The following is a 25,749-nucleotide window of genomic DNA, read 5'->3' as shown; positions in this document are numbered from 1 at the left end:
CTCAAGATAAGGCCCTCTGAAATCAGTGGGACTAAATAATAACAGTAAAGGCTGAAGGATTAGGCTTGAATTAGAAGTGCCCCCTCTAGCAACTTGTGTAGTCTGTGCTTTTGTTTTGTGGACAGATTGATTTTGTTATTCACAAATGACCCCTATTAGATGGATGTCAAGTTTAGCCTTGATGCTTTCCAATGAAGACAAATTTCATAATCTCCCTTGGCAGCTCATTACACTGTCTAATTGTTCTGACGGTTTCAAAGCTCTTCCTTAAAATATTTAATATTTGGCACGAGTTCTGTCCTTTTTTGATTAATACGAATAATTGTTCCATGTCCTTTCCTTCTGCATTAATCTCTCTTGTTGCAATGTAAGGATGATCTGCTTCTCAAACTGTTTTTGTTTTTTCCAGTGCTTTCTTTCAGTTCAATTTCCTGTGTCTCTTAAATGCTTTACTTGGAAACACACAAATGGCAAGTGGTTGGAAAATGCTTCACTGTTCTGGGAGAAACCCAGGAGTTTTAATCAAAATATTACACAGTTCCAATTACTTTTTAAAATTTAAATTTCTGGTCTTTCAAATGTTATAGTTCATTCAAATGGATGCATTTTGTATACTGATATTAACTTATTTAAATGCCCATAGTTTGAATATGAAGTTATTAAAACAATATCCCATTGACTAGAATTTAAAAAAAAAACATAACAAGCAGACTTCATAGTAATTTTTAAACAAGTTGTTTGGAACTAAGGCTTTGTGCTAAACATTATTACAAGCTTCATCTGATCAGCAAATTATTTGCAAACATTAGCTTTTGGCTTCTTTTCAACTAGAAAACAGCAGTTTTTCAAGTTATTTTTCTCTCTGCCAGTTATGAAAAACAAACTGAGGGTGGCAGCCATTTTAAAACTAGCTAATTTAGGACAAATGTCAAAACAGGGTTGTTGGGTTTTATTATTCAATATATATTATTGTTTTCTCTGAATTTCTAGTTTAGAATTTTCTGCTACATTTTAAGTTGTATTCATTGTGTTACAAAAACGAGCACCACCCATTTACAAGTAGCTTTTTATTAAAAGGATTCTTCTTAATGCCAGTTTTCTAAGCTAGATCTGATCTTAAGCCACAGAAGATCTAGATCTGATCTCCACTACAGAGTTAGGTGAACGCAAGGCAGCTTACGTCAGTCTAACTCTGTGAGCATCCACACTAACATGTAGCTCCCTCTGATGTAATTTTCCCATTACATTGACCTAATAACAACTCCTCCTCCATGGGAGGCATAGCGCTCAAGTCAATGTTGTTAGGTGGACGCAGTGTCAACACTGTGTTGCTTATCGACGGTTGCTGCCTTTCAGAAATCATCCCGTAATGCTCCACATTGGCAGTTAAATTGCTGTACGTGTTTCAACACAAGGAGTGTCGTGTGGACATATAAAACAAATTCAATTACTGTGGTAGCTGTACACCAATGACTTAATTTTGCAGTGTAGACCTACCCTGATCCCGCACTACTAAGGTTTGGTCTACACTAGGAACTTATGTCAGTATAACAACATCGCTCAAGTGTGAAAAATCCACACCCCAGAGCAGTGTAGTTATACTGACCTAACCTCCAATGTAGCAGCACTGTATTGATGGAAGAAGTCCTACCGCTTCTCGGGGAGGTGCAGTACCTAGGCTGCCGGAAGAAGCTCTCCCATCGGTGTAGATAGCATCTTCACTAAGCGCTACAGCCACGCAGCTGTGCTGCCGCAGCGCTGTAAATGTAGACAAGCTCTCACTCAGGCAATACTCTAAGGAGGGAAGGATTGAGTCTAGCAAACACTGCCCCAATCTGGCATGGGAGTTTTTCCATTGTTTTAAAGAGGAAATAGACCAGGTCTTCTTTGACTAAGAGCTTGTCTACACTGGCACTTTATAGTGCAGCAACTTTCTCGCTCAGGGGTGTGAAAAAACCCACCTGAGCACAGCAAGTTTCAGCCCTGTAAAGTGCCAGTCTAGACAGCACTGATAGCTATTCCCCTCGTGGAGGTGGTTGCTTTATAGCATTATCTCCCAGGGCTGGTGCTGCAACATAAACAAGCCACGGAGGTGCTTTAACGTTGCCAATGAAGACATGCCCTAACTCAGGGACGGCCAACCTGAGCCTGAGAAGGAGCCAGAATTTACCAATTTACACTGCCAACGAGCCATACTCATTATGTCAGTAGTCCCGCATCAGCTCCCCACACTCCAACCTGCAGTGCCTGCCAGCCGCCAGCCGCCCCACCGAACAGTGCCTCCCACTCCGTCCCCACACCTCCCACCCACCGCAGTCAGCTGTTATGCAGTGCACAGGAGGCTCTGGTGGGGAGGGGGGAAGAGAGTGAGGGCATAGCGGGCTCGGGGGCAGGGGTGGAGTGGGGGCAGGGCCTGGAGCAGAGCAGGGTTGAGCACTGAGCATTCCCCAGCACACTGGAAAGTTGGCACCTGTAGCTCCAGTCCCAGAGTCAGTGCCTATGCAAGGAGCCGCATATTAACCTATGGAAGACTGCATGCAGCTCCAGAGGCACAGGTTGGCCACCCCTACCCTAACTGCAACTTCACCCAAATCCTTCACCTAGGGGCCCAGTTCTGATCTCATTTACAGCACCTTTAAACCAATGTAATTCCACTGACTGCAAAGGAGTTACTCTTGATGATTTACATCAGTGTGAGATCCGAATCAGACCCTAAGGCAATTCCCACTCTGAGCCATCTGACTGATGAGCACAGCTACTGACACAGCCCAGGAGATCTGCATGACGACACAGAGTGCTTCAAGGGCTGAGTCAATGTGATCGAAAATTTACCTTTAATCAGCCTGTGTCGGGTGGTATCCTGGTGGATGTCACACAACTTTTCTTTTATGTATATTAACTAAATTAGATATTTTGTAAAGCTGGTTGTAATGTTTCAAAACTGCAGACAAATTTTTCCCACACAAAGAAAATTGAAAAATTTCAACAAATTATTTGCAGTTTTTCACCCAGCTGACAGAATCAGTAAAAAAAAAAATTACAAAATAATTCTCTGAATTTTCCAACTTGTTCTAGTATTTTGTATTGTTGAACAAAATCAGTAAAACAAGTCACATGGGTGTCAACTATGCATTCAGGGCAGCTAGCATAATAGGGCCTGACTAGGGCCTCTTAGTAGAAACAAGTGAGAAAGAAGGCTAAGGAAATAAGGATCATAGCAAGTACCATGTACAGAACAGGTAAGTTACTCACCTGAACATAAAGTTCCCGGAGTTCATATTGAAATTTCTTGGAATCTGTGGTAATTGTCACTGGACCAATTTCTGGGATTAAAAGAAAAAATGCAAAGTGTTTAATGAGATTGCAGTAAAATCCCAAAGGCTATTAAATTACAATTCCCCTGAGAGTCAATAATTTCAGAGTCATACAATCTGGTATTTTTTAAATGGTGTTTTTTAAAAAAAATAAAGAAAAGCAATAACATTGTATTTAATGATAAAAGAGCAGAATACTATTTCAAGGCACTGGCCTGTATTGGGCATCATCTCTCCCAACCCCAGCATGCAAGGGGACATATGCACAGGACCAGCGCTAGGGGTTTTAGCACCCTAGGCGCACGGCAATTTTGCCGCCCTGCGCCCTGGTCCCGGCTCCAGTGGAGCTGCCGCAGTCGTGCCTGCGGAGGGTCTGCTGGTACGCGGCTCCGGTGGAGCTGCTGCAGTGGTGCCTGCGGGAGGTCCACCGGAGCCGCGGGAGCAGCCGACTGTCTGCAGGCATGACTGCGGCAGCTCCACCGGAGCCTCCCGCCGCCCCCTCTGGCAAAATACTGCCCACCAATAATCCTGGCGCCCTAGGCGATTGCCTAGGCCACCTAAATGGAAGCGCCGGCCCTGCATATGCACTGACTACACCACCACACCTTTTGAGAGTGAAGCATGCTCCCCTTTCTGCAGCCAGCCAGCTCCATGTAAAGCAAAATACTGCAGCTTTCAATTACTAATTTTTGACATGAAACCCTTTCCATATTAGCACTTGGAAAAGGATAGCCATTTAAATGACCATGTTAAAGGAGAGCTGAGGGGTTATATGCAACAGAGGGCTGCTGACTTACAGAGAAGAGGAGTCTGGTTTTAAGTCTACCATTCTTGAATAATTAAAAACAACTCTGATAATTTTGTACAAATATTATCCTTAGTTCCATGTGTCTTAAACACATGCATATACACTGGTCTGTCTGGATATGTCTGTCTCTCTCATATGCATGCACTGCTGTTTTCTTTTGCCCCATATTTGTATTACTGCTGGCGACTGGGAAGGGGAAAAAAATAGTGGTTGCACCAGACATTAATATGAGTTTGTTCCAAATGTAGTTGTATGTCTCAGAATCAGAAACTGAAGTCCTTTAGCCACAGAACAGATTGGCAAGCTTCTCCCACCAATGTTACACAAATGTGCCTCAAGACCCAGGCCAGGCCTAAAGGGCATCTCCCCTCTAGAAGGGAGAACATAGTTCAGCCTTCATGCCTGTTCACTCCCTGGTCTATCAGATCAAGACTGCCAGCAAAAGCACAAACTAGGAATCAATTCCAGTTCTGGGTTTTGTGGCGTGGGCATGTGTCCACTGACAAGCAACCTGAGATCATCAAATTCAACTCAATTGGCCATCAAACCACTAGGAAATAACTTTCAGTAATCACAGGGCTCTATTCATACTGGCAACATCGAGGTGGAAGTTAAAATATCACATTAACACCCCCCCAAACCATCCATTCCCTCCTGATGTCTTCCAAATCATCATCCACTGTGTTTATAACAAAACCTTTTCCCAAGTGTCCACATTTATTTCCCATGCTCATTAGAGCAGGGGTAGGCAACCTATGGCACGCATGCCAAAGGCAGCACGCAAGCTGATTTTCAGTGGCACTCTCACTGCCCAGGGGGCTGGCCACTGGTCCAGGGGGCTGGCCACTGGTCCAGGGGGCTCTGCATTTGAATTTAATTTTAAATGAAGCTTCTTAAACATTTTAAAAATCTTATTTACTTTACATACAACAATAATTTAGTTATATGTTATAGACTTATAGAAAGAGACCTTTTAGAAACATTAAAATGTATTATTGGCACACCAAACCTTAAATTAGAGTGAAATAAATGACGACTTGGCACAGCACTCTGAAAGGTTGCCGACCCCTGAATTAGAGCTTTTCTAAATGGGGATATAAAATAGCTATTTCTGATTAACTATTCCCAATTAATTCCATAAATGGATGTTCTTAATCTGGAATAAAAGCATCCACGCATGAAGTTAATCAGGAATCCACTTTAAATCCACACCCCTTACCTTATTCCAGATTATTTTTCATGTGTGGACAAGCCTTAAGTGAGTATTTAATATCCATGTAATCTTGATACTTTTTCCTTTCAAACCATCCAGACAAAGCTTCACTTGATAGCACTTTCAGCAGCAACCGTGGCTGCAATCTAGCACGATCACATGCAGGGGTTTATTTTGGGGCTGTATTTATGAATACCTGATGCTGTGTAGTTTTCACTTGATTTACAAAGGTCACCAGAGAGATCACAGAAAATATTTTCTTGTGTTATGAATTTATAGATGCCTGAAGATTTTTATTATGGCTTTGATTTGAACCATTTATCCATAAATGCTGTTTGTTAAACTATTTAACACATTACAATTTCATAAAAAAAAACCTGTCCATTTTAAGAACACGGTGCTCTTCTTTGAATAATTTTGTTTCCCAGTTTCCCCTTTCCCATCCTAATCCTGCCTCACATTCACTCAGCAACTCATTTCTTCTTCTTCTTCCTTTCAGGCTTCTTTAAAAGCATATGCCTGCAAGAAGTTGTCTCCAAACTGCTTACGTTGAGGTCTATCCACTGACAACCACTGTTCTTAATATAGACAATGTGTGTGTGTGTGTATATATATATATACACACACACACACACACACACACACACACACATATAAAACCACCAGCTCATTTATTTCTTCATCCACTCTAGGAACTAGACTTTTAAATCCCAGAGCAGTAAGTGCTTTTGAAAATATTTTCTCTGCTGATCAAAGAGAGATCTAGAAACCCACTATTGGAGACATGGAGCCAGATCCTCAGCTGATTTAAATCAGCATAGCCAATTTAAACCAAGTGAAGATCTTGCCCAGTTTTAAACAGGGAGTGGAACCCTGTCTTTGAAAGTGAACACCAAAAAAAGACAAATATCTGTACAATTAGTTTTCATCTTGATTTTATTGTTGATTTTTCTTCAGTTAAGTGGAGCAGTTACACTCCAGTGCCTTGTGTCTCATCCCTGCTGGATATACAAACACTGACAGGGTGGGTACATTCATAATTTTCCTCCATAAGGTCATTCCCCATTATTGCATACTGGCAATTGGACGTTGAAATTCCATAACAAGCTTGAGAGAGAAAAAGAATTGGATTCAAGCTTCTTCACAGAATAATTAATTTGGATTTTACCTCAAGATGGTGAAGCTGTCAATATACAGTAGCAATTAATTTTAATCACTCTTAGAAGTTCAGCACATGTACACTGACTGTGTCAGAGTCAATGAAATTGCCGTGTTATTGGTAAACCAGAGAGTAATACAACAAAAAACAAGTGCTAGATCTAGTGAACACTGATAATGATGAAGAGGTACTCTCTCCATTTCAGAGGCACTAGGCATGACTCTCAGGCTTTGTCTACATTGGATTTTCATCAGTGAAACTTTTGTCATTCAGGGGTGTGAAAAAAAACCACACACCCCAAACAACAAAAGTTTTATCAATGAAAAGTACTGGTGTGAACGTTTTGTCAGTGGGAGAGTTCTCCTGCCGACAAAGCTACTGCCGCTCATTGCAGGGGGGAGGAGGAGAGGGGGTTTGTTTGTTGGCAGGAGAGCTCTATGCTGCCAAGAAAAAGCGGCTACACTGTGCACCTTTTAGCGGTACGGGCTGTAGCAGCACAGCTGTGTCCCTAAAAGCACAGTGTTGACATAGCCTTAGTACCCTGGCACAGTGCTTGATGGGATTTAAGGGATATTCTTTGTAACAGTTACCATACAACACAACTTTACTTTGTATATCAGCTTTCATAAACACTATACAAAATACTTTATGGAATTAAATTACGCAAGATATCACCATGTGCACTTAGGGAAAAACTGCAGAGAGCACCCAGCCAGACACTCCAGCACGCAGAGACAGAAGTAGCCAAAGCAGGGATCTCTAGTCATGTACAACTATACAACGTTCTTGGACTTTCACTGCCCTGCACTGATTGATTGTTTGCTCCAACCTCTCCACCCCCTGCCCTCTACCCCTTACCCCTCTTTTCTTTCCATTCAACTGATCCCCCTCAAGTAAATCCACCACCTCCATCCCCCCAAAAAGCAGAACATGACATTTTCCCCCATCAAATCTTTCACTCAGCTTGTGTGTTCTATTCCTTCCTTACTCAGTATCTTTTCTATTTAGTCAATCTTGTCACAGTGTTTCCTTATACTCCCCCATCTTTCTCTACCCATCTGCTTGTCTTACACTTAGACTGTAAGCTTTTGGGGGACTTTTTGTCCTGAGTGTATACAGCAGCTAGCACCGTGGGGTTCTGGTCCATGACTGGGACTCCTAGGCACTATGAAAATACAAATAATAAATTAGTCATCAAAATACCTTTTAGTGCCTGATTTTCAGAAATGTGTATACATAAATGTTGTATTTATGTGCCTAATTTCTATAGAGTTGTAGTAATTGCACATACATAATTGACCAACTAATACATCTAATTACAGTTTACCTGCATGCTCAACTGCCACAGTAGTGCATGTAATCACAGTAAACACACAAAAAATTTCCATACAAGTTGCATGCCTTCACCTGAAAAGCTGCCACTTTAGGTTTAATTCATAGCACACTATATGTTAAAATTTCATGGAATCTGCAAAAAGATCATTGGATCACAGGAAAAGCCATATTTGATTTCATTTTCTGGGTGTTAAATTGCTTCTGAGCTGAAGGACAGCTAACTGAAAAATTTCTAATGTGAATGCATACATTCAGGTGCTTAAATATAAATTCAAGGGACTAACTTTAGGCACCTACATTGACAAAGCTGGGATTTCGTTCATTATGGAGGTTTCCTCCCTTCTTCATTACTCTGATGCTTTTCTCCCCACACCACCCTCCCGCACTCCACAACTGAGGCTATGTCTACACTACAAAGTTAAGTCGACGCAAGTTACGCCAATCATCATAAACCGCTATAATTACATCGCTTGTGCATATTCAAACAATGTTCCTTGTGTTGGTGGAGTGCATCCATAGTTGGCACTCTAGCATCAATAGAGAGATCAGTGCACTGTGGGTAGCTATCCCACTGTTCAACTCACCACCTTCTGCAGCTAGGAGTTGTAGGGAAGTGGAGTGGATTGCAGTGCATCATGCGTGCAGGCTCAACGTCCCACGTTGCAGTATTTTCTGTCCCATCATTCCATGAGCTTCCGAATACATTTCACGCCATTTTTCAACAGCCCCCATATACTGTGCACTCCCCATCTCTTCCTGAAACCATGGATCCTGCACCGCTCTCTAGTGTTGCAATCAGTGTTATGAACACAATGCAGCTGACAATGCAGTATTACATAAGCTTTGAATCTGAACAGGAATCCAAGATGCAGGCCCTGCTGTGTGCCATGGAAAGAAAATTCCAGATTACTTTTGGCATTCACAGAGCAGCTGCACACAGCGGACCATCGCTTTTGGGCTTGAGAAACAAGCACTGAGTGGTGGGATAGCATCATTACGCATGTCTGGGATGATAAGCAGTGGCTGCAGAACTTTTGGAGGCCCAAAGCCACCTTCCTGGAATTGTGTGTGGAGCTCACCCCAGCCCAATGGTGCAAGCACACCAAAATGAGCTGCCCTTTCAGTGGAGAAATGTGTGGCAATTGCTGTGTGGAAGCTAGCAATTCCAGACTGCTACCAGTCAGTCACGAATCGGTTTGGAGTCAGGAAGTCCACCGTAGGGGTTGTGTTGATGCAAGCATGTAGGGTCATTAATTGCATCCTGCTATAAAGGACTGTGACTCTTGAAAATGTGCATGAAATAGTGGCTGGCTTTGTGGCAATGGGATTCTCTAACTGCAACAGGGCAATATATGGCATTCATATCCCAATTTTGGCCCCAGACCATCTTCTGATAGAGTACATCAATAAGAAAGGGGCATTGCTGGTACTTGTGGATCACCGGGGTCATTTCACTGATATTAATGCAGGGTGGTCAGAGAAGATGCATGCCACATGCATCTTCATGAAAGCTGGCATGTACAGAAAGCTGAAAGCAGGGACTTTCTTTCCAGACCAGAAGACACTAATACAGGATGCTGAAATGTCCATAGTGATCCTGGGAGATCCAGTGTACTTCTTGCTCCCATGAAGCTTTACACAGGAAACCTAGACAGCAGCAAGAAGCACTTCAACAATAGCTGAGCAGGTGCAGAATGACTGCTGAATGTGTGTTTGGCAAATTAAAGGCTCACTGGCATTGCCTCTATGGCAAGATAGACCTCAATGTGGAAAATATTCCCATGGTCATAGTGGCCTGCTGTAGACAGCTTCACAAATATTATGCAAAGGAAAAAAGTTTTCCTAGGGGTTGAGCATGGATGCATATCGCCCAGAAGCTGATTTTGAGCAGTCAGACACCAGGATTATTAGAAGGGCACAACAGGGAGCTATTTGAATCAGGGAGGTTTTAAAGCACCATTTTGACAGTGAGCACCAGTAATGTGTCTTTAAATGATGCATTCTGCCGTGTTTTGTTTACATGCCATCTGGAATAACCATTTTGATGATTGCTTCCTGACTGTAATTTGTAGTCTGCAAATGTGCCAATTGCCACAGCAGCAACTGCTGTGTGTAGGAGACAAATGAAGATAAATTTTGTTCCAGAGTTTTGTTTTGTTTTTATTAAACAGGAATAAGCAACAAACAGAAAATATCTTCTTAAAAGGGACAAAACAGTGAGAGAAGTACTCTCCTGAGGGAGACTCTCATAGCTGTGTGTAAGTCCAGCTATCACTGGGGAACCTGTCCGAAGGGGTAAAGTGAATAGGTCCTGCAATGGGTCAGGAAGATGCAAGAACATAAGAACGACCCTACTGGGTCAGACCAAAGGTCCATCTAGCCCAGTACTGTCTTCCAACAGTGGTCAGTGCCAGGTGCCCCAAAGGGAATGAACAGAACAGGTAATCATCAAGTGATCCATCCCCTGTCACTCATTCCCAGCTTCTAGCAAACAGAGGTTAGGGACATCATCCCTGCCCATCCTGGCTAATAGCCATTGATGGACCTATCTTCCATGAATTTATCTAGTTCTTTTTTGAACCCTCTTATGGTCTTGGCCTTCACAACATCCTCTGGCAAGGAGTACCACAGGTTGACTGTGTGTTGTGTGAAGAAATGCTTCCTTTTATTTGTTTTAAATCTGCAGCCTATTAATTTCAGTTGGTGACCCCTGGCACTTGTGTTATGAAAAGTAGTAAACAACACTTCCTTATCTACTTTCTCTACACCAGTCATGATTTTATAGACCTCAAGCATATCTCCCCTTAGCTGTCTCTTTTCCAAGCTGAAAAGTCCCAGTTTTATTAATCTCTCCTCATACAGAAGCCATTCCATACCCCTAATAATTTTTGCTGCCTTTTTCTGAACCTTTTCCAAGTCCAATATATATTTTTGAGATGGGGGGACCACGTCTGCACACAGTATTCAAGATGTGGGCATACCATGGATTTACATAGAGCAGGGATCAGCAACCTTTGGCACGCGCTGCTTCCCACAGCCCCCATTGGCTGGAACAGCAATCCGTGGGTGGGAGCTGTGATCGGCCAAACCTGTGGATGCGGCAGGCAAACAAAGCGTCCCGACCGGCCAGCAGATTTCCCTGATGGGCCACATGCCAAAGGCTGTCAATCCCTGATATAGAGGCAACATGATATTTTCTGTCCTATTATCTATCCCTTTCTTAATTATTCCCATATTTTGTTCACTTTTTGACTGCCGCTGCACATTGAGTGGATGTTTTCAGAGAACTTTCCACAATGACGCCAAGATCTCTTTCTGGAGTGGTAACAGCTAATTTAGACCCCATCATTTTATATGTATAGCTGGGATTATGCTTTTCAATGTGCATTACTTTGCATTTATCAACATTAAATTTCATCTGCCATTTTGTTATCCAGAGAATGTGTGGGTGGGATTTGAGGAGGGCATGGTAAGCAGTTCTGTATGGGTTGCGGGGAGAAAGCATGCATGTGATCTGCTTGCAGCGCGATTAGGGACTCCAACATCTCTGAGTGGTCCTCTATCATTTTTATCATCCGCTCCTGGCCCTCTAAAATTTGTTCCTAGCCCTGCTTCCTCTCCTGCCTATCTATTTTTAATTATTCATTATCTCTCTCCCTGCTCTGTGTTCTTGATCCGTGATGTCAAAGGATTGGAAATCTCCCAAAACATGTCCTCCTCACTCTTCCTTGGTCACCTCCTTATCTGGAGGAGGCGCTCTGCTGGCATGTAGGGGGTCTCCTTAAGGGCACATCTGCAGAAGCACAAGAAACAATAAACAGAGGTATAATTATTAGTGCACTCATAGCACTGAATCATAATAGCAAAGTATACCTCTTTCTCACTATCCCTTGGAAAGCACACAGCTCAATGAATGCCCTAAATAGGGTTAGTTCGGCCTCACGGGTGGGCGCGTTCAAGATGGGGCAAAGGGTCTAAGTGTTTTCTTAAGGGGATTACTAGCGACAATATTGTAAATTCTGCCACCATTTTGCACAAGTGGGGGTCACTGAAGCAGATATCTCACTCCTGAGGGTAACCCACTTCTAGCTTATAACAAAGCAAAGGACAGCTCTACCTCATGTAATCAAGCAGTATCAACTCAAAATGATCACTCACCAGTGCTCCCTTCTCCTGCATCATGTGTGCCAGAGATGGAGTGCTGGGACTGAAACTTCAGGGGTGAAGAAGAGGTCCTGCCTTGCCATGGTATTAGACGACCCGATCGCCTGTCCCATCTCATCCTCCAACTCCACTTCCTCATCCACCACTTTGTCCTCAGGGTTGAGTCCACTGGGTGCTGTCTCCAGCCCCTGTGAAGTATCCATGGGGCTTGTGGCAGTGGGGGTCACCGCTGAGGATGGTGTCTCGCTCCAGATCTGCAGCGCAGCACCAGAGTGACGGTTTGACTCCCTTGCCTCAGCTCCTTGATCTTTGTATGGTACTGATGCGTGTCCTGTTCATAGGCCTTACCCAGCATGCCATGAGAAATCTTTCCATAAGTATCAAAGTTCCTACAGCTGAAGCGTAGCTGGGACTGCACAGTAGGGTGACCAGATATCTTGATTTTATAGTGACAGTCCCGATATTCAGGGCATTTTCTTATACAGGTGCCTATTACCCCCAATCCCCTGTCCTGATTTTTCACACTTTCTGTCTGGTCACCCTACTGCACAGTCTCCTCTCCCCACAGAGCCAGTAGATTCAACAGCTCTGGTGTTTTGCACGCAGGAGATCATTTAGTGCATGGAGCCGCCCTGGTCAGCTGGAAAGATGCAATGTGAGCTGTCAATGCTGAGCAAACAGGAAGTGGAATTTCAAAAATTCCCAAGCCTTTCGGAGGCGGGGGCAGATGCCTTTGTACCTGGTTGCAGGGCAGCAGAGTTTGAACTGCTAACCAGAGCGGTCAGGATGGGCATTGTGGGACACCTCCTGGAGGTTATTTGTGGCCACATAACTAAGCATGGCGTCTACACTGACACTGCGTCAATCTAATTTTGCCAAAAAAAGCTCTATGCCTCTCATCAAGATGATTTATTTTTGTGGAGTAGCAGGAGAATTAAATTGGCAGAAGGAGCATTGTAGTGTGCACGCCTCCAATGTTTTGTCAATGAAAGCCAACTTTTGTCAGCACAACTGTATAAGGTAGACAAGGCCTGATTTTCCAACAACCATGACAATTGATATGACTCCATCCTGATAGTTCACATTGATTAGGCTGTAATTTTATTTCTTTGTTTTGAAACTACACTATAAATGTCAAGTCTTCCAAACTAATCTTGAGGATTTAGGCCTCTCTCTCTCTCACACACACACACAGAATTGATTACATATGAAAGAATTTTTTTAAAAAGGAATGGCTGCATGTTATTGAACAAAGACTGGACTTTCTAAAACTATAAAGGCACAAAGCTCAGCTTAATACAACCAATATGGTGTTTGGTCAGTTGCTTAGGGACAGGCTCAAACACCACTACATAGAATTGTCTGCCAATGAATTTGAAAGTGATTAAGAATGTTGATATTTGCCTCCCCAAGACAAGTTTGAAAAAACCATTCCTCAGTAAATAAACAGGAAAAGTTCTCAATAAGTAAACTGATAAGTTGTTCACTATGGTGTATTTAAAGGACTTTCCACACTGTCATCTGGCTGCATGTTTACATGAGAGTTGAAGAGTGATCACTCAGGAAAATCCTAAAATCACCCTGATTACAGATAACTCAAACGCTGCTACGGTGTTTGTAGTTTTGGCAAACATCAGTTAATCCGCATACAGTACAAAACATCTATACAGTGGAGATTTGGTATGGAGGGCTGGATGGTCCAGAAAACTAATAAAAACATATGGAGTCTTTCCCCTCTCTGCCATCAGTTCAGTAGTGGCTGAAAGTTGTTTGTTACCATACGATGGATGTTTGGCAGCATATGTGAAATAAGTGGTCTTTGTCCAGTTCTACAGCACACGGTAATTAAAAAGCGACAAAGAGTCCTGTGGCGCCTTACAGACTAACAAGTATTGGAGCATAAGCTTTTGTGGGTGAATACCCAATAACACATTCATCAGATCCAGACTAACACGACTACCCCTCTGATACATGGTAATTAAAGCAGACCAACTAAGTATTGATTGGTCAGTGAACTATATTCTTACCCTGAGTGTTCATTGCTCTAGGTTAACAAAGGCAGCAGCAGGGAAAACTGACTACTATACCCAGGCTTCACCTTATTATGAATAATGGCCTTATTCTATGGTCATTATTCAATAGATTTATCCAAATGAGGCCTGAGCTGGTTCAGGACTGGGATTTAAGGCATTAAACCAACCATGAGAAACTTAATTATGAAAGGCAGATGGCCTTTACTAACTTCCTGTTTTCATCATGCAGTACAATACCTACTAGCCCAAATTCTCCCATTTAGTCCTATAAATTTGAAGTAGCAGCAGGGTTTTACCAGAGTTACATTAGTGTAAGAGAGCAGACTTTGGCCCTATGTGCCCTTAAAACTGTCCAGATACAAACACATTTGGCCACTTCTTTTTTAGCTAATATGTGACTCATGAAGGAAATAAACCATTTTTTCCCCCATACAACATAGTACTTTCCTTTAGTTTAGAAGGTCTTAATATTAAAATGAGTAACACTAACTGATTCCATTTCTTATCAGTGCATATTGTACAGTATATTGCTGTTGTACATTAAATTGGAGTCAAGATACTGAAATGCTACCTTTGAAAGAAATGTTTAAGACAAGACATCATTGAGTATATCCAGTTATTTAGAAAATATGCATTTTTTGAAAATGAAAAATATATACACTGCAAAGCAAAATAAAATAATGCATACACCATGAAAACTGTACAGCCTTATTAGATAACCACCACTCTTAAGAGAGCACCCCTCAAAGTTAAGTATAATTCTGCTCCACACTTTAATTAGAAAGCTGCCTTTAGTAAGCAACTGATTTTTCTTATTTTCACTGTACAGTGTACCCTACGTTTGTCCTTTCAATTAATGTGAAAGCTGTTCATCAGAACTCTCTATAGTAAGGCCAAAATGTGAAAATGTGAGTGCCTACAATTAGCTGCATAAATCTATATTTAGTCAAGTAACAAGTGTCTTGGTTTTCATACAAGTTGAGCAACCCTGCTTCCCAAGGGGAGTCTGGAGCGCTTGGCTCAGGAAAAACCAGGATACTTGTTTAGGGGAAGATTTTCAAAGGCACAAATGGTAGTTAGGTAACCACATGTAAAAATGTTGGCATAGGTACATTATGCTGGAAAAATCCTATAGATAGTAATGAGCTCCAGTACTGCTTCCTATCCCATACCTGGAAATCTGCCACATATACCAATATGTAATAGGCTGTGGGAGTGGTCTCCAGACAAGAAGAAGTTACCCATTCACTCTGTTTATGGGGAATGCTTCACCAGTCAACATCCCCAGACCTGAGGCCTACAGCCCCTGTCTTCACTTGAATTGCGACTCACTCACCTCCCTCTCCCACTCCAAGACACTCATTTTTCCTGTTATCTAAATTGTAAAAGCTAGCAGCAGCATAAATCTGAATTAAGGATGTAAATATCATTTACCCAGCTAACCGATTAAAATGATATCATTTAATCAGTTAACCGATTAAAGGGAGAGGAGTGGGGCTGCTCCAGCCAGCAGGCATGCGGCCAGGGCTGTTCCTGGGGTCAGCTGGTGCGCCCTGGGGCTGCTGCTCCGGGCGGCAGGGCCGTGGCTCGGGTTGACCGGCTGGCCAACATCGCCCAGGAATGCTGCTCTGGCTGGCCAGCGGGGCTGGGGTCAGCTGGCTGGTGTAGCCTGGGCCTGTGGCTGGGGTCGGCCAGCGGGGACAAAGTCGGCTGGCCGATGGGGCTGCTCAGGCCAGCCGGGAGCTGGGGGTTAATGGTTAAGCTGAGTTAACCAGTAATACTAATGCTTACCAGTTAAGCATTTACTATTTTACATCCCTAGTCTGAATATGGGGTAAGTTGTGAACAATGCAATATTGCACATGGAGCATCATGAAAATGATGAAGAATCACAGGAAGAGTTGCTTTCTGCTAATATTGAACATGCAACTATATTAGAACAACAAAAATAGTATTTTCCCTCAAATTTCTCTCTATGATTCACTGTAGAGCTTCTGACTCTAACCTCCCCATGTCCCTTATGTGTGGCTACTAGCTACAGATTTGAAGAACCAGTACACATTTCTCCTTTCATACCTCCAGACGAGTGGCTTACTCTTGGGGGAGGGGCATGTAAGGAGTAACCTTAAATACCCAGGATAGAATTGGGCCCTATGTTCTGGGACTTCACCCAACTACTGTGCAGTGAGCTGCAAATGAGTGACGTTTTATTGTGATATTTTCTTTCTCTGTCAACAGAAATTTATAACTACAGATGTGAGGAAGAGGAGGAAAATATCTACAGCCCAAAATCTCTCCACCAGCAGCCCCAGAGAATGTAAGTATTAGTACTCTCATATATCACCATCTGGGAAGAACAATTTGTAACATAAGGCCTGATTCTGCATGATGAACCTCCTTAACTCCCACGGAGGGTCAATGAAAGTTGTGGGTGCCTCTACTTCAAAGTTGGCAATAGGCACTTTACAGGAAGGGGTCAACAGTTTATCTACCCAACAAAACCCTATGTGATAAATGCTCCACTGGAATCTTTACATACATAAGCAGTCAATTATTCATTTCAACTGTAGCTTGGTGAATGCTCCTTACAATCAACAATTCCTCCCTTGGGCTCTGATCCAAAACCCAATGACCTCAGTGGACATTGGATTGAGCCTTTGCTGATGAGTGGCTCAGTAGTTGAAAGTTTTCATAAAGTATTAAAATTTCTTCCTACATAATATCCTCTCATGACTCAGATGCTCTTGGCTCTGAGCCTTCGGCCTGGGTTTAATAATATTAATTTCAGAAAAGCCTCAGAACTGCAATGAGCAACATTTACAAGATCATTTCATTGGGTGAGGTGGGGCAAGTGAAAGATGAGTTTTTTCAATTGCAGTGACTTTTACCATGTTCAGCCTTAATTGAGGCTAAAAACCAATAATTTTAAATTAAAAAATTCACTTTACTTAAGAAGGGTAATAATGAGAGATTTGTTTAAAGGAGTGTGATTGGATACAGAATTTTTCACCTCCAGGTTGATATTCAGATCAAAACCAGATATTAGAGGGTAACAACGTTCAACCTAAGCCACATGACCTAAGCCACATGACTTGGTGGCTTCAGTCCGGTCCTTACTGGATAGTATCATATCCCAGTCACCAACCTCACTGCACCTTCATTCCAGTTTCAGCAGAGAGGCCAAGGTATGAATAAACCCATAGACTGAACTGCTTTCTCATGTCTAGAGGTAGCCCCCCCAGAACAAATCTGAGGCCCATTGACAAGGCAGTGAACAGATCAGTCGCACTTCTGCTTTCCATACTCCCTGGACTCTGCAGAAAAAGGACATTAGCCTGCGTGTGTTAATCTAGCACCCTTCAAAAGCAGTGCATTCATTTTTACTAGTAAGTGAATAAGAAAATACACAGGAAGTTCTTAGAAAGACATCCCCAAAGTTATGCATTAGTAAAGGAAACAGCCTCCCACGTAACACTGAAAGATAACAAAATGACAGAGATACTAATGCTATCATGTAACACCACAGGACAGCACAAAATCTTTCAGGCTGGGATTCTGAACAGGAGACTAATGGAGTTAGGTGCCCACTGCTAATCGAAATTCAGGGGGAGCTGCCTGCTTATCTCCCTTTAAGTGCCTTTGAAAATCCCAGCCTTGTAATGATTCCTTGATGTTTCTCTTGTGCACATGTAGAACCTTACCTGAGGGTTTCAGCTTTAAAAAATAAAAATTGTTCAAAATTCTTGTAAAACAAAACATAACATGGAGATCTGCAAAATTCTTGAGGGACAAAAATTGATAAGGATCCTGTGTCATGTAACTAGTGCTGAATTTAGCTGGTGGGAGCAAAGCACAGATTTTTCCAATGTATATTAACTAACTGCAGTAAGGAATAGCAACAAAGTATGTGCTCATTAATCCACAATGGAGAGTAGCCTACATGAATTTAATATATTATACACTCTTCTCTTTTTAAAACAGTACAGTGATATCACTCAGACTTGACAGATATTCTCAGCCTCTATTTGAAGGCATTCAAAATATAGTTATGATCACATTTTAAATCCCGATTCTCTCAGCTGGACAACTTTAATAAGTAGTGCTTTATTGCTGTTGGTGCCTCTAATTTGGAGGACATTATACAGTACCCAGTATGGAGTCAGAGAGTTATTAGCTGGGATTTAAGCTAATGAAATACAGTTTACATTAAATAAGCTTTAAGGTTTAACTCTAGTTCCAAGAAAAATATACCACTTAGAAGCACATCCTCGCTGGTAGACAGAAAACTTATCATTATTGGCAAACAAACATGGAAAGCTGGAGGCCAAGAACCCTGACTCCATGTGGTTAAAAACCAAGGCAGTGCCAATGGGCATAAAATGTTACAAATATTTAAAAGGATTGATGTGAGCCAAGTCTTTCTTTTGTGGGGAAACAAATGAATTTCCAGGATCCTGAAATCAGTGAGTGACCCACCTTCCAACCTATTCAGTTTAGCCTTCTGAACTGCCCTATAGGTCTGGTCTCGGTAAGGGGTCCAGCAGCATCATTTCTGAAATTACTTTGATGGTTTCCAGCCAATTCTCAATGGATGGTTGCCTAAATTACAAAAACGACTGCTATGGTTGGCAACTCAGTTGATAAGTCCCACAAGAGAGGACTGAAGGAGGCCTGAAGAGTGTATAAATCTCTCATTTCTAGGTGGTTGGTCCCTCTAGGCCAGAGTTGAGCCACACTTGTGAGGCATTGTGGGAAAATTCTGATTAGCTGCTCCCTGTACTGCACCTCTTCTGTGCATAAAGAATTTTAGTTTTCAAGGTTGTCAACCTACCACTTTTCAAGAGTACAGAAGTTCACACACTATTTATCGTTTCCAGGTAAAATACTAGCAAAGTAAAAATACTTTTTTTTATTATATGCATGCTTTGCCCAACTAATTTGCTTCCTTCAGTCTAAACTAAAAGATAAACAACTGATAAGAACCACACCACTGCTTCCTTACTGTACTGAGTGGCATGCAAGACAACTATTTACTGAAACTGATCTACATTCCTAACGCATACTGAATATCTAAAAGGGTCATCGGATTATTTTTTGGTTTTGTTTTTTTCCCTGTTAATGGCAATCTTTTTGCAACCCAGGAACAAAATTTTACAATTCTTTATCCATGATGAACTATAGCTCAGTCCAGGGCTATGTTGCATAAAACTATTTCTGTTTCCTCTTTTGCTATGTATATATTGGCAATGCTTTTTCAACACTTATAATGGTGCTGGAGGAGGAAATATATATAGCTACAAACTGTGCAATGCTATTTTGGGACAGACTGTCTGAATATTTTATTCTTTTAATGTTAATTCAAGAAAGATTGGAAACTATTTTTAAATTCAAAACTTAAAACAGTTCATAATATATTAACAAATTAATGTCATATACTGTAACATCCAGGACAGATTCCCTTTCCTTTCCTTTTAAATGTGCCCGAGGCATACAATAAAAATTGAAAACATGGGTGGCTCATTCTAAAACTCCAGCAACAAAACTTTCCTGAAGGATGGTGAGTATTAAACATACTTAGCCACCCATCTACACAAGATACAAACGGAACAGCACTCCCAACAACAGCTCAGTGTTTCTGCAAGCAGGATTCTATTACTTAAGAACAACTGACAGGTGACTAACATTTGTGAGTGCCCTATATACACCATACAACACTCATGCTTATAGCTTCTCAGGGTAGGTCTTCATTGCAGAGTTAAGCAATCTATACTCAAGTTACTCCATTGGAGTTAGCCTACCTCTAGTGAGAGTGGGCACACTGTAAAATAACACTGGAACCTTTTGATGAGAATATAATGCAATGGCATGTGTATACTGAGCATTTGAGCTTTTTGTTATTGCAAATGACATTACAGAAGAGAAGAAGGTGCCAATATTCTTAAGTGTTGTACGGGCTAAAACCTACTCCCTGCTATGCAGCTTACTACACCCTGTTAAGCCTGAGACTAAATCTTACAGTGACATTGTGCAAATCCTGGGGTCCCATTTTTCCCCAAAACCACTGGTAATTGCTGAAAGATATCGGTTCCACAAAAGAGACCAAAAAGAAGATGAAACACTTGTACAATTTGTAGCAATTTTAAAAAAGCTAGCAGAACACTGTGAATTTAAAGAGATGTTAAATGATGCCCTGCGTGACAGGTTAGTGTGTGGCCTGTACAGTGAAGCTATACGGAAGCGCCTATTGACAGAGGCTCAGCTTACATGACAGAAGGCTGTTGATATTGCTGTCTCCATGGAACTGGCTACAAGGGAGGCGCAATACATTGGTACATCCCCTAGGGTGCAAAAGGTGTCACAAGAACCTACTCACAAAATTGTGCAGAGTCAGGAACGTTACCGCTGTGGTAAGCCAGGTCACCAGGCATCAGAATGCTGGTGTAAGGACCTGGTGTGTCGACACTGTGGCAAAAAGGGACATATTGAGTGTGCCTGTAAACAAAAGAAAAAGAGGCCTGTGGTCTGGCTGACAAAAAGAGGAACCCTGCACACCCTAGAGCAGACCCAGGATGATCAAGGTGACACCTCATCGCAAGAGGAAGTGCCACTGCATGTTTTGTCTTTGGCAGTGGGCTCACATGAATACTGGGTAACCCCGTTGTTGGATGGCAAAACTATACATATGGAACTGGACACTGGTGCAGCCATCTCGCTGGTCTCAGAGACTGTATATAAAGAATAGCTACAGCATCTTCCACTTAAGGCAACAAAAACTGTTCAGAAGACGTATACAGGAGAAGCTGCGCCCATGTTGGGCACTATTGATGTTAAGGTGGAGCTCAATGGACAGGCTGCTAAATTGCCACTGTTTGTGGTGAGAGGTAACTACCCAGCCTTAGGTCTTGGCTTGGGAAGATTCAGCTGAACTGGGCAGAAGTGCACCGGATGACTAAAGAAGAAACCAGTCTAAACCCCATACTAAGGAAACATGCTGCTGTTTTTGGAGAGGATTTGGGAAGTATGAAGGGAATCACTGTGACTTTGAACATTAAACCTGACAGTCCACCAAAATATCTGAAAGACCGAACTGTGCCATATGCCATCAGGCCAAAAGTTGAAGCAGACCTGGAGCGCCTGGTCACCAATGAAGTCCTAATACCAGTTACCCATAGCCCAAGGGCCACTCCTATTGTTCCAATAGTGAAGAAAGATGGCTCTCTCCGGATTTGCGGTGATTTTAAAGTCACTGTCAACCCAGTGTTGTGCGCAGAGCAATACCCGTTTCCCCGCATCAATGACCTCTTCGCAGGCCTGGCTGGGGGACAAAAGTTCAGTAAGATTGATCTGAGTCAAGCATATTTACAGATGCACGTCGATGAAAAGTCCCAAGAGCTGTTGACTATTGTGACTCATAAGGGGCTTTATCGATACTGTCGCCTACCCTTCGGAATAACATCTGCTCCCGCCCTGTTCCAGAGGGCTATGGACCAGATCTTGTGTGGCTTGTCAGGAGTTCAGTGCTATCTGGATGATATCCTGGTCACTGGAAGGAATGAAGAGGATCACTTAAAGAATTTAGAGGCTACCCTACAAAGACTGGAAGAGTATGGCCTGCGAGTTGGCAAAGACAAGTGTGAATTCTTCAAGCCCTCTGTTGAATATTTGGGACACATCATTGATTCTGCAGGTCTTCATAAGACCCCTGCAAAAGTTAAAGCTATTGTGGAGGCTCCCCTACCTTAAAATGAAAACCAGCTGCGCTCGTTTCTAGGACTATTGAACTATTATGGAAAGTTCATCTCACAGTTAGCCACACTGCTAAAACCACTTCATCAGCTCCTTGGGCAGAACAAGGCCTGGAAGTGGACTGAAGCCTGTGATGTTGCATTTAACAAAGCTAAGGATGCATTGCTAAATTCTGAAGTTCTAACGCACTTTGATCCATCCTTACCCCTACAGTTGGCCTGCGATGCCTCCCCTTATGGAGTGGGAGCAGTCGTGTCACACATTATGCCTTCGGGAGAAGAGAGACCTATCGCTTTTGCTTCACACACTCTAAGCAAAGCAGAAACTAACTATGCCCAAATCAAACGTGAGGCATTAGGAATTGTTTTTGTAATTCGGAAGTTTCATCAGTAGGTGTTTGGGCAGAAGTTTACTCTTCTCACAGACCATCAACCTCTGACGTCAATTTTTGGACCCTACACAGGCATTCCCTCATTAGCTGCTAGTCGTATGCAACGTTGGGCATTGTTACTTTCAGCACACACATATGAAATCAAATATTGGAAATCCACTCTGCACAGTGTGAAAGTAGAATGAATTATATTGTGAAAATAGAAAGGATTAAAGAAATGCTGTCTGTACCTTTAAGCAAAACTGTTGGAATGCTGCAATCCAGGTGACAGGAATACAGACATTCACATAGAACAATTGCACCATTTAAGGGCAATTGGTGAAGTATTAGCCTCAAATCCATAAGAGTTAGTAAGGAAGTAGGATATGCATGCTGTGCCCCAGGTGAATTTTACAGTTTTGCTTTCTTTGTCCCTTTGTCTAATTCCCGCTCTTTTATCTGTATAAATAAGATAGTTTGTGCCTTGCATGGTGCTCACATATTCTGAATGCTATTGGCAGAGCGCTGTGCTAATAAAACAGAGTGGTCTGACAAATTGTGAGTCCTGATTCTAACTTTGACAACAGCAATGCAGATGGCCTCTCAAGGTTGCCTTTGCCAGTCAAACGTCAAGATAGTGCCCAAAAGGAAATCTTCTACTTTGAACAGGTAGAGAATACACCCATCACTGCTACTCAGATAAAGAAGGCAACTCGCGTTGACGCAGTATTGTCCCAAGTTATGGACCTGGTGATGCATGGAAAATCTCGACAAACCTCTCCGGTCTCACCCGACCTTGTTACCTACATGTCCAGGAGGACGGAGTTATCGGTCCAATCTGGTTGTTTGTTGTGGAGGAGACGTGTCATCATTCCACCACCACTGAGATCACAGATGTTAGAACAGCTACATTCCGGTCACTGTGGAATAGTGCACATGAAGGAAATTGCACGAAGCTATTTTTGGTGGCCTGGATTGGACAGTGCTATTGAAGAGAAGGCAAAAGCTTGTATGTCAAGTCAGGGTGTGAGAAATGCCCCCCAGTGGGCACCCCTATACCCATGGGACTGGCCTGAAAACCCGTGGCAACATATTCACATTGACTTCGCTGGCCCCCTTGAAGGAAGCATGTTCTTGGTGGCAGTAGATGCCCATTCTAAATGGCCAGAAGTCTCTATAATGCAGTCCACTACTGCAGAGAGTACTATCCAAAAACTACGGGGACTCTTTAGTTGTTTCGGTCTGCCAGAACAACTTGTGAGCGACAATGGACCACAGTTTGTCTCTCAGGAGTTTCAAAATTTTATGAAGGCAAATGGGATACACCACATCACGTCAGCACCATATCATCCATCCACCAATGGATTAGCTGAAAGATTTGTGCAGACAATGAAACATGCTTTGAAATTAGCAAGGGGACAACACTCCATTCAAAAGCGTCTGGATACCTTCTTACTTTCCTACAGAAACACACCTCATGCTACAACCCAGCCATCCCCGGCCTTTCTAATGATGGGACGACAGCTGCGCACTTGCTTTGATCTGCTGAAACCTTCTGAACCCCGACAAACTGTGCAACATCAACAGCAATATCAAGCCATCAGACGGGCACCCAGAGCAAAAGACGGAACCTTTAGCCCGGGACAGCCAGTTTTGGCTTGGAATTATACTTCCAGAGCTAAATTGGTCCCTGCCACGATCATCACTCAAACAGGACCTGTTTCCTACACAGTCCGGACTGCAGAGAATCTTACCTGGCAGTGACATGTAAATCAGCTGTTGCCAGGTCATGCCAGTCCTCAGGACACATATGCAGTTGAGTGGTCTGACTTCACCTCTTCTGGTGAGACACCGAATCACCTGTTCCTGACTGTTCTCCTCCATTACTGCCGGCGGCTGAGATACCCTTTGCCCAGCACGAGCTGATACCACCTCCTCACCTGTTCGTGCTGCGGACCCTGAGCCCATGGTACTTTCGGGTGCAACAACACCAGAAGTTCGCCGTAATCCACCTAGAGACAGAAGGCCTCCTCATCGGCTGGATCTTTAGCTAGGGCAAACCCACAGTTATGGGGCAAAATAATCCCCAGGGTTTAGTCGGGAATGGAGGCAGTCTACCCTCCTTCTCTAGTCTAGTGTGTGTTTTATTTAGGGGAAGTGTTCTTATTGGGGAGGGAGGAATATGTTGTGTATTTGGTTGTCACGGTTTTTGTTCCTATGGCAACTGAGATTATTAGGGAATAGCCCAGCCAGATTTGGCTGGTTAGGCGAGCTCTGTGTAAATAAATAAATTGTTAGCTGTCTGCTGTCTGGCCTCAAGTGATTTCTTCCTAAACCGGCTGCCCCCAAAGATATAACACAACTGAAGTTAAAAGTACTGCTGCACTTCAGTTAAGGGTTTTGTGTGTAAACAAGAGTATTGCCCTAACACTACTGATGTTAAAACTCCAGTTCACTTTGCAGTAAAGACAAGCTCTGAGGACAAGATCTCAATATGTGACAGGCACGGTAGGGGAAGATCCTTGGGCACACTTGCACTGCCCTGCCTGCCATCAGTTACACCAGCAAAGCTGCCTGATGTTTCCTCTTCAGATGGTGTGAATACTCTACGGGGGTTACAGAAACCAGAAAGCCACACTAATTTTGTATCTAAATTGACAAGGATTAGACCTGGAATCAGAGACATTTCTGGCTTTCAAGGACACAATCACCCTAGACCCAACCTATCCTTATATCAACAGTTTGATTCTTTTAGCCTCTTTTACCTACTTTGTATTGAAAAAACTATATTAAGAACTGATCAGTGTACCATGCATAGGTGTTTTTGTTTGTTTTTGGGGGAGGCGGGGGGAAGTGAGTTGAAAGGTGATGGGATAACACAGTTGTCATTCACTGGGAGATAATAGGCAGTTCGAATGAATTTCAGTTTGTTTATTGTTTCTTCCTCCCATTCCTTAAAAAAGGGTGAGAAAACAAAAATAAAGATAACCGAAAATCCACTCAAATGCACATAAACCCCCAAGACCACTTTATTTGAAAAACTGTCCCTTGACAAATTTTTGCTCTCTCATCCCCAAATCATCCCAGAACTGGTCAGTATAACTAGTTCAGAGCAAAGTAATGGATAAAAGTTAACACAGAGTGCTTGTCTACACAGAGCAGAAATGTGCTCCCACAGGGATGTGATTTTGACAACACAATGCCAATTTGCAATAGGGAACATTTAGTGAGCACCAGCGGGGTCTACACAGGCCGAATAATGTGCGGTATGCTACTATGCATTAGAAAATCACACTCCCATAGGGTGCGTTACCCCACCCTGCAAACCAGGGATCGGCAACCTAAGTACCTGGCAGGCCGGGTCAGTTTGTTTACCTGCCGCATCTGCAGGTTCAGCCGATCGTGGCTCCCACTGGCCACGGTTCGCCGCTCCAGGCCAATGAGGGCTGCGGGAAGCCATAGACAGCACATCCCTCAGCCTATGCCACTTCCCGCAGCCCCCATTGGCCTGAAGCAGCGAACTGCAGCCAGTGGGAGCTGCAATTGGCAGAACCTGCTGACGTGGCAGGTAAACAAACCAGCCTGCCCGCTGGGAGGCTCACCCTGG

The 25,749-nt window shown here is 42.9% G+C and overlaps 1 protein-coding gene across 1 annotated transcript in view; it reads right to left on the bottom strand.

Annotated features, from left to right (window-relative positions):
* Positions 1-25,749, bottom strand: part of HMCN1 (hemicentin 1) — a 316,507-nt gene that overhangs the window by 260,057 nt on the left and 30,701 nt on the right. The window contains exon 2 of the mRNA XM_050961493.1: positions 3,253-3,323. Coding sequence (XP_050817450.1) covers positions 3,253-3,323 — 71 coding nt within the window. The remainder of the gene's footprint in view (positions 1-3,252; positions 3,324-25,749) is intronic.

This window comes from Gopherus flavomarginatus, chromosome 7, assembly GCF_025201925.1.
Source record: "Gopherus flavomarginatus isolate rGopFla2 chromosome 7, rGopFla2.mat.asm, whole genome shotgun sequence".
Classification (NCBI taxonomy): Eukaryota; Metazoa; Chordata; order Testudines; family Testudinidae; genus Gopherus; species Gopherus flavomarginatus.
This window is presented reverse-complemented; position numbering and strand designations above follow the sequence as displayed.